The sequence below is a fragment of the Oryx dammah genome, unplaced genomic scaffold, assembly GCF_014754425.2.
Source record: "Oryx dammah isolate SB20612 unplaced genomic scaffold, SCBI_Odam_1.1 HiC_scaffold_27, whole genome shotgun sequence".
Taxonomy (NCBI): Eukaryota; Metazoa; Chordata; class Mammalia; order Artiodactyla; family Bovidae; genus Oryx; species Oryx dammah.
This window is the reverse complement of record NW_024070211.1, coordinates 113,075,203-113,085,611: the sequence shown is the minus strand read 5'-3', so window position 1 is coordinate 113,085,611 and position 10,409 is coordinate 113,075,203. Positions and strand designations below refer to the sequence as shown.

The window sequence follows — 10,409 nt, the reverse complement described above, 5'->3', positions numbered from 1 at the left end:
GCGCGCGGCCCGCCCCCGCCGAGGCCCAGCGCCCGCCATCCCGGGCCCGCGGCGCGCCCGCCCGCCCTCCAGGCCTCCCCGGCGCCCGCGGCTGCCGCGAGACGGACGGCCGCGCGGCCGGGGCACCCTTTACTGCTCTTTGGCGTGCTTGGTTTGGATCAGAAGCCAGCCCAGGCTTTCTCTAAATTGTCACTGCAGCACCTCCATCCACATTCACTACAAAATGAAGTCTGAGAGGGTGGGGGTAGAGGCCTCCAAAATGGATGTTTGAGCAATTCATATCAGTGCTGAAAACTCCTTCGCCGAACGCTACAAAAATTTCAAGCACAGCCTATCGGCCATAGATAGTATCAACTACAGAGCCAGTGTCTTTAGCTTCGAGTGTTTTTTGGACTTGGAGCTTTTTTTGCTGGGAGTTACTAGATCTTACTGACTTAAATGTTAAAATTTTCTTCTTTTTTTAAAGGAATGAAGGTTTACTCTTGTATACAGGAATGAACACCTTTTGAGTGCTTTTGTAATGGCCATTCCACATGATCGAATTTTAGTTTTTGCAGGGTACTTAAATTTGCAGTAATTGTTCTTAAATGGAGTTTAAGTGATCGTTGGAATCGGTGAAGTTATTTAGATAATATTTTGGTTTTTTAAGTTGAATAAGAAGAAACAGAAGTATGTGTAAGGAATTATATTTACATGAATGCTAATGCAACCACACTTACAGTTGAATTTGGTTGGCAAAGCTATATTTTCATTTATTGTGGTTGCTAGTCTGATGGAATGTGGTGGGATTCTTCTTTTTGGGTTTTTAGTTTGTCTGGGGCAGGGGGAGGAGCTGGTCAGAGTTGGAGGAGGGCTTAATACAAATTAGCTATCAACAGTTTTTTAAGATTATTGTGAAGTTTACATTCGTTTGAATCTTTGTTGTTGCATTAGTTTAACATGTAGATGTGTTCACTTATTAAAATAATTGAATCCGCTTATATTATTGTGTGTTTTTTAATGTGGATTATAGGAATTGGTCTGTGTTTAATATTTTGAATTGTCACTATAGATGAAAAAGTTTGTTGTAGTCTGCAGGAAATTCTTAGTATTCCACGACATTAAACGTGAAGCTGTTTTTCAGCTGAATAATTATTGTTAAATATTGTATTTGTAATTTTAATGCTTGAAGTTATACTGTAGAGGGATGTGAATAGATTTACTGACTTAAAAGTATGATTTTAGGTTTTGTTCTTTTGTAACCAGGTTGAAATGTAAAGGCGTAAAATTGTGTATATGAGATGCATTGTTACTTTTAAACAAATTTATGAATTGGTAAACCTCTTTTATGAACTATGTCCCTGTAGGCCCACAGTGCCAAAAAAAAAAAGTTAAAAAACACTACATGAATAAAATTGCAAGGCAGATTGCTTCTACTTATCTTTTTAAGTATTTCAAATAAGAACAAAAAACTTTTTGTAACTGCATCTTAACCAAGTTTAGGTATCAGCTCAGTGATTGGGGGAAGAGAGACGTGAAGGAGGAAGTTAGGAGTAGAATATATGTGTGCGTATGTATACATACATGTATATGTAAGTCTAACAGGAGGAATAGGACACTGTCTCCAGCTTTAGCCTCCTGTGGCCATAGACTTGGAGGGAAGTTGTTTCCCTGCCTCTTCAGCTCCTCCTCTGAACTACCAAATCTCTACTGACAGCACATTTCCCGCCAGATGAACATGAACCACAATCACTCTAAACACTTTTTCTTTGTATGTTTGGCATCTGTGCATAAAATTTTTCACTGAGTAAAAATTAGTATGACTGTCTTGAGTGTGTTTGCCTTAGCAAACGGGAAAATTATTTTTCCAGTTCAAAAATGAATTTTGGATATGGACATCTCAGTAGATAAGAGAAATTTTAAGTGATTTCATAGGAGCTTTCCCCACTTCAATTGGATATTGTGACTTCCCTCAAATTACTAGGAATTAAGAGATTTACGGAGAGCTTTTGTAAGTGTGCTTTCTAAAAATTTTATTTGGGGTTTATTTTGTATTTATAGAAAAGTTGCAAAGATAGAACTGAAAGTTACCTTTTATTCTTCACCCAGCTTCCTCTAATAATTAATATAACTAACCATGGTTCATTTGTCAAAACTAGAAAATTAACATTGGTAATGTTATTAATTATAGACTTTTTTCTGATATCACTCCATTTTCTGTTCTAGGATCCAATTCAGGATACCACATTGCATATAGTATTATTTTCTACTTTAAACTTTTTAAAATGCAACTTTATACTAGTTTGATATTTTAGGATTAAAGGGGCATTGAAAAGCCAATAGCTGAACTACAGATTTGCTTTACATATTTTCAGTTTAGAATTTGTTATGATTTGTGTTCATCCTGGATCCTGGCCAAGAATTTTTGGCACCCTCAGTATAGTGCTGAATAGGTCTAATCACAAAGCAGTCTCACCTGTAATGTCCCACAGCATAGACTCTCAAAATTGATTTGATGGCAAGATTTTTATGTTTCATTATTTAAAGTTGTGTAGTTTTAGTAATCAAGAAATAGAAAAGGATGAATTTTATGAGGTATTAACTCATCCAGTTTACATTTGTGTGAACCTGTGAATTACTCATTTGCTCATTTGTACTTTAGTATTAATAAGCTGTATAAGTAAGTGTTAGGAAAGACATTGCCTAAATTTTAGTTTAACTTGTAATGTTTCATTTATTACATAAATGGTGAAATACAAAGTGAATAATAACATAAAAGGTTATTTTGACTGTTACTTCGGATAAGACTTACACTGTCATTGTAAGGAATTCATTGGGTAATCGATTTTATATTTGTAGTCTTTGTTCTTTACTGTTCCCTTTGAAGATTTTAAGAAACTTCAGTACTTGCCCTAGAATGGTTCTTGTTTGTTTCCACCTTAGCTTCACACTTGTTTCCAGTTACTCTTTTCTTGCCTATTTCTGGCTTTTGTGAAGCCATTTGTGGGAACTGAGGGGTTATTAATCCTTTCCAAATGGGATGTAATAAGTATGAATTTTTTCTTTTTTCCTTTACACAGTTATTACCTGAAAAGATAAACCCTTGGATTTCCCCCTTCTCCACCATCCCCCCATTTTATGCCTGGTTGCAGTGGAGAATGCCCTTGTAATGAATTTGCTGTAGTAATGTCCCAGGGCTGCTCTTGGTTGTGGTCTTTTTTTTTTAACCATGTGATTATGTGTTTGTATACAGAGGGAAACTTGGACTACCTTCAATTACACTGTTTTAAATAATGCCAGTGTCCATGTTAATTGGTGTTTTGTCAGTAAGAATGTCAGAATTACTGAGAGAAGCACGCGTTTTCTCTTAGGATGTGAGCTTAATGTGGAGGGTTATCTTGACCCCAGAATTCTTGCCTGGGTTGTGTGTTTATGTCTCTGCCTGTATTGTTTAAAGTAGCCTAACATCAGACATTCTCACAACTTTTTTTTTGGTCTCAGATGTTCTAGTGTATTTATTTTGCTGGTATACTACTGATGAAATTTCTGTTAAAAATGAATCATCTTTGTAGGCTTTGTGGTTTTGAAACATTTGGGGCATATTCTTTGTGGAGTTGATTTAAAATTGGTATAGAGTTTTTCATTGAAGACACTAATATCTCAAGATCAGTTTTATTGATCCATTTTTTCCTATCATTTTCTTTGCAATTATTTTAAAGTAAAATATTTTTATTTACTTAAAAAATATTTATTGATCTTTCTGCTAGGCACAGTTGGATGTTTTTCAAATCTGTCCCATAATCATAATCATCCTAAGGATACTTTATGATTATATAGTGCTTTACAGTTTATAAAACTTAACACTTTCTTTAGACTCTTACGACCCTGCAAGGTAATATTTTTCCCATAAGGAAATTGAGTCCTGATCTAAATAACCTATAATTCTAGGTGATTATAGAATAGCTAGGGCTAGAATCCGGTTTTGAATTTTTTCTTCCTAGTACAATATACTTCCATCTAAGCATTTGATGTCTTAGCTTAAATCATGAAAGTGTAGTATTTTTCTGTTTCCGTGTTCATAAATATTTTTTTACATATGTTTTAACCTTAGGTTTACTCAAAAGTTCAGATACATCATTTTAGCCTATGTTTGGGGACTTCCCTTTAATTAATGGCCTGTGTTGTTGGGAAAAGTACTGTAGTTAGTTTCCAGAGAAGGGGGTGATTGCATAGTATGTCATCTGAATAGTTGTGTTTATTTTCAAGGAATTTCTTGAACTAGAAAGCTGTTCACTGATGGTTTAATACCTGTTCTTATAAAGATTTTGTTAAAAGAAATACTCAGATGCCATAAATTTTAAGGATGAAAAGGGACAACATGCCAGTACAGTTGTCCCTCTTATTTGTGGGTTCTCAATCCTTGGAGGTCTGCCTGTTGTATCTCACTTAATGTAAGGGAATTGAGCATGGGGGATTTTGGTATCCAGAGGGTCCTGGAACCAATCCCCCGTGGATACCTAGGGTTAGCAGTATTGTAAAATTAACTTATATGTGAGGTATCTTCTTTGATGTAAGTTGAAAAATGGTATATATAATGCTGGTCAGAAAAAATTCAAGTTCGATTCCCCAAAGAATAACCTTAAGAAAATGAGTTGGATTTGAAACACCATACTTTAGATTTCGGTATGAATGTCTTTAGTTTAAAATGCCAAGAGACTAAAATGAAATGTAAATTGTTACTCTAATCCTGTAAAAGATGACTTAAGCTTGTAATTTCTATACCAGATAGAATTTGAAGAATCATACATGACTTTAATGTCCACTGCTTCATTTCAACAATTTAAGTTTGATAGGTTTAAATGTTTGTGTTTAAAAGACCATTATTCTAGTTCAAGCCTGGACATTTGTACCTGGTCCCACAGTTTCTGTGACTTTTTTTATCTTCAGCCTTTCAGTCTCCTTCACTCGGTCTTAGTTTACCTTTATAAAACACAGATCTGATTGTACCACTCACTCTCCTCAAAACCTTTTATAGCTTTCATTTACTGTCTGTAGGATAAAGTCCAAGCTCCTAAGTATGATCTATGGAGCCATTTACTACAGGACCTGATAAAAATGTCTAGTCCTGTTCCCCATTATTTTATTCTGTGAATATGAGTCTTTTCTGAATTCTCTCTTCAACTCCAAACTATACATTTTTTTTGAAGTTTCTTTTTGTCTGTGAGTTAATTAGTTCTGTACCTTAATGCCTGTATCTCTACTTCCTAACTGCCTGCAGTGAAATCTTAAATTTTATTCACGATAACCTAAAAAATCTCTTCTGTGAAGTCTTGTCTTTTTTCGTTTTTCTATTTCCCCAAAGTGTTTTGATCCTATGCATAGTGTACACCACTATTCACATAGTAGTATCATGTATGTGTATGTCTGGTTGGATAGATAGTGAATCACTTGAAGATAAAGATTGTATCTCATGGGCTTACTCATGGTTATTTCATCTTGGCAGATATGCTCAAATATTTCGAATTGAGTCATTAAACTGTGGTTCCTCCATTGAAATATACATTTCATCTGTGTGTGCACATGAAAATTAGGTAGTGAGTCTCTATAAAAAATTGAAAGGTCTTCTGGTTCTATAATATTTGTATTAAATTTTGTGGAATGGTTTATTCTGAGAGAATACTATTTGTCTTCACCTGTTTTTAACGGTCACAGACCCACCCACCCCGCCAGCCCCCCCCCGCCAGCCCCTTTGAGACTATGAAGAAACTCGAGATACTCTCTCTCCACTCCCAGCCCTGTCTTCCAATTGAACTTTCTCAAAAAGTTGATATACTGTTTTAGAGGATTCAGAGATCCTTTGAACCCCAGGCATGGATTGTACATTGAGAATTCTGGTTTAGGTATGTTCATGTTCTCATTGTCTAGTGATATGTGGGGTTACAGGAAATCACTTACAGATCTAGAAGGAAATAGGGTAGGGATGGCATTATTTTGATGGTGATTAAGTCATATAGTCTCATTCCCTGTGTGTTTACCTTTGGTCTTAGTGAGAGATAAGTATGGTATAGAATTTAAGGGCATGGATTCTGGAGTTAGACTGACTTAGTTTTAAATCCTATTTTGGACATTTGATAGCTGTCTGATTTTGTCTCAGTTTTGTCATCTGTGATATGGGGATAATATACTACCTCATAGGATACTTGTAAGTAATAGATTATATAATTTTACAAATCCCTATCATGGTACTTGGCATATAAAAGAACAGCTCAAATGTTAGATGTTACTGTTACTATTCCCTTAAAATTTTTACCCTTTGACATTAATATGTTGGGTTTTATTGCTTTGTACTTTCCTACATTGATATTTTTCTAGTCTTGTCTAATCCATAATGGAAATGATACTTGAAATTCTAGCAGATAACAGAATTGCAAAATACAATGGCTAGGATGGCTAGTATCCTACACAAACTTAAAGAGAAATAGTAGGTGAAGTGTCAATGCTCCAGCTTTTAGATTCTAGAAAAACCTTTTAGATGGACTGACTTTGCAGTGTGGTCACAGGGCAATAACCTTTCCTCATTAAAAAATTTTAAGGTCTCATATATTTTTTTAGTAGTTCATGCAAAAGTAAAGAATTTGATGACTCACTAAAGGAATCACCCATATCCTGTGTTTACTCTGGAGTACCTTACTACATACCATGAAAGAGTAGCTTTAATTGTTTGATTTAAAGTTGATAGCAGTAATATACAAATCTTATTTCTGGTTCTAGGAACTGATGACACTGCTCTAATATGTTTCTTTTTTGTACACAAATATGATGCACCTGATTTAGTGATACGTTTTTAGTGGGTTTTATGCTTTTTGAACTCTCTTCCATGTTTGAGGTATATTTGGCTTGAGCCATTCATAATCTTTTCTACCTATTTCTACTTTTATTTTTAACTGTATAGCATCAGAGAGATCATAGATGAGGGATTGGAAAATGAGTTTGTAGTCATAAAATAAAGAATATTCTAATTGAATTTTTTTCCTTCTCAAATAGCTGGGGTTATCTTAGCAGTAACTAGCAAAAATTGAAAATGATAATTATCGTAGTTTATATAGTACTTCTGTATTTGAGCTCTGTTGTGTTACTAAGAGAACTTTTCAGGTGATAAGGGTTTTTTATCATTTTTAAAGTTTTTTGAGAATTGGATTAAGTATACTACAAATACATATCACATAACATTTTCTGTTTTCTTCATCCAGACAGGTGATTTGGCTTCTACACAGTTAGGAGGAGCACCAAACCGATGGGAGGTTTTGTCAGCCACACCTACAACTATAAAAGATGAAGCTGGCAATCTAGTACAGATTCCAAGTGCTGCTACTTCCAGTGGGCAGTATGTCCTTCCCCTTCAGAATTTGCAGAATCAGCAAATATTTTCAGTTGCACCAGGATCAGATTCATCAAATGGTACAGTGTCCAATGTTCAGTATCAAGTAATACCACAGATTCAGTCATCCGATGGTCAGCAGGTTCAGATTGGTTTCACAGGCTCTTCAGATAATGGGGGTATAAATCAAGAAAGTGGTCAAATTCAGATCATTCCTGGCTCTAATCAAACCTTGCTTGCCTCTGGAACACCTCCTGCTAATATCCAGAATCTCATACCACAGACTGGTCAAGTCCAGGTTCAGGGAGTTGCAATTGGTGGTTCATCTTTTCCTGGCCAAACCCAAGTAGTTGCTAATGTGCCTCTTGGTCTTCCAGGAAATATTACCTTTGTACCAATCAATAGTGTCGATCTAGATTCTTTGGGACTCTCGGGCAGTTCTCAGACAATGACTGCAGGCATTAATGCTGATGGACATTTGATAAACACAGGACAAGCTATGGATAGTTCAGACAATTCAGAAAGGACTGGTGAGCGGGTTTCTCCTGATATTAATGAGACTAATACTGATACAGATTTATTTGTGCCAACATCTTCTTCATCACAATTGCCTGTTACTATAGATAGTACAGGTATATTACAACAAAATACCAATAGCTTGACTACTACTAGTGGGCAAGTCCATTCTTCAGATCTTCAGGGAAATTATATCCAGTCGCCTGTTTCTGAAGAGACACAGGCTCAGAATATTCAGGTTTCTACAGCACAGCCTGTTGTACAGCATCTACAACTTCAAGAGTCTCAGCAGCCAACCAGTCAAGCCCAAATTGTGCAAGGTATTACACCACAGACAATCCATGGTGTGCAAGCCAGTGGTCAGAATATAACACAACAGGCTTTGCAAAATCTTCAGTTGCAGCTGAATCCTGGAACCTTTTTAATTCAGGCACAGACAGTGACCCCTTCTGGACAGATAACTTGGCAAACGTTTCAAGTACAAGGGGTTCAGAACTTGCAGAATTTGCAAATACAGAATACTGCTGCCCAACAGATAACTTTGACGCCTGTTCAGACACTCACGCTTGGTCAAGTTGCAGCAGGTGGAGCCTTGTCTTCAACTCCAGTTAGTCTAAGCACTGGTCAGTTGCCAAATCTACAGACAGTTACAGTAAACTCTATAGATTCTACTGGTATACAGCTACACCCAGGAGAGAATGCTGACAGTCCTGCAGGTGAGTCTTCTAAGTCATGTTATGCCATAGATAAGTTCACCAGTGTGTTAATATGTAGGGAAATTTTTTCCTCTAAGTGTTTATCAGAATCCGGCTGTCTTTAAAGATGATGATACATTTCCCTATGTCTGTATAAAAAATCAACATCAAGATGTGTTCTGAATTGTTCTTCATTGAAAGATGATAGTTTTTGTAAGTCAAGGATTTATTTCTCTGTTATGCCAGTTACATTTGTTTCTTGTCACTGTTTTATGTATTTTCTTAACATCTGATTGGTACTCTGAAGCATCACAGAATTTTTATTTGTCAGGTAAGGTGTCTTGGCTGTCTTTGGTGTGATGTAAATTATATGTTTTATGCATTTTATTTGGTTGGGCAATCAGACTGGCGTAGTGAAACTATGGTACTGGGAGTAGGTGGTGTTCATGCTGTCTTACTCACTAGCTAGCTGGGTGGTTGTGGCTAGGTTACCTTTACTCGTACAAACTGTTTTCTCAGCATATAAAATGTGCTTGTTGGACTATGTAACTATGTCTAGGGTACCTTGTAGACCTAAAATTCTTCGATTCTGTGATAATTTATTCTTACAAGTGTGAAGTAGTTCCTAAACATAGGTGTGCTATATATGTTATAATTGATAGTAGGGGTAGAAATTTCAGAAGTGACCTCTTGTTTTGTGAGAATGAAATGATAAGAGACAGTATAATCATTACTTTAGTAATGTTATTTACTTAGTATTTTATTGAATGTTTTGTTGTACACTAAGTTCTTACTTTCACTCTTATTTTGTTATTTTGACCCTTTCAAATTCAAGCTGGGAACTTGGATTTAATTTACTGAATTAATGGTATTACCCTCTTTCTTTAGAGAAATTTGTGATATGTACACAGAAAATTGTGTTTCCCAGGTGACTCAGTTGTTAAGAATTCACCTGCCAATGCAGGAGACCCGGGTTTGATCCCTGGTTTGGGAAGATCCCCTGGAGGAGGAAATGGCAACCCACTCCAGTATTCTTGCCTGGAGAATCCCACAGACAGAGGATCCTGACAGGCATAAGGTCACAAAGAGTTGGACACAACTGAGCAACTGAGCACACACATGCACACAGAAAATTGGCATTGTCCTGAAGTCTTGATGTGTTCTTAGGAAGCTTTTAATTGCATTTGAGCCTTCTGAAGCGGTGGTTTAAAGCTGCATTCTCAAAGTATGGTCTGTGGACCACTGAGGATTCCTGAGACCCTCTCAGAGGTCCTTGATGTCAAACTGCTTTTCATAATAATAGTAAAATTACTTGCCTTTTTTGTTGTGTTGACATTTTCACTGATAGTTGCTAAAACTGTTGTGTCTTAGCACAAATCAAAGCTGTGATGATAAACTGTAATAGTAGCAGTATTCTTTATGACCACTTGGAGTTAACGAAAAATGCTAGTTTCACTGAACAATAACCTTGATGAACACATCAAAAGAGTTATTTTCACTAAATCTTGACCCCTGAATGCTGCATGTCCTTTTTAAAATAATGGCTTTATTGAAACATAATTCACATATTATAAAAGTCACTCTTTAAAGTATGCAATTTAGTGGTTTCTAATACAGGGACAGACTTGTCCAACCATCACCAGTGTATAATTTTAGAGCATTTTCACCACCACCCCCAAATCCATTCCCATTAGTAGTCACTCCACATTCCCCCATTCCCTTATTCCCCAGGAACCACTAATCTGCTTTCTGTCTCTTTGGCTTTGCCTGTTCTATCTTACCAGTTGAATCATACGATACGTGGCTTTCTGTTTCTGACTTTCTGTGTATTTTCAGGCTTC

At 36.3% G+C, this 10,409-nt stretch overlaps 1 protein-coding gene across 1 annotated transcript in view; it reads left to right on the top strand.

The window, feature by feature from the left end:
- Window positions 1-10,409, top strand: part of SP3 (Sp3 transcription factor) — a 58,626-nt gene that overhangs the window by 3,901 nt on the left and 44,316 nt on the right. The window contains exon 4 of the mRNA XM_040229372.1: window positions 7,230-8,589. Coding sequence (XP_040085306.1) covers window positions 7,230-8,589 — 1,360 coding nt within the window. The remainder of the gene's footprint in view (window positions 1-7,229; window positions 8,590-10,409) is intronic.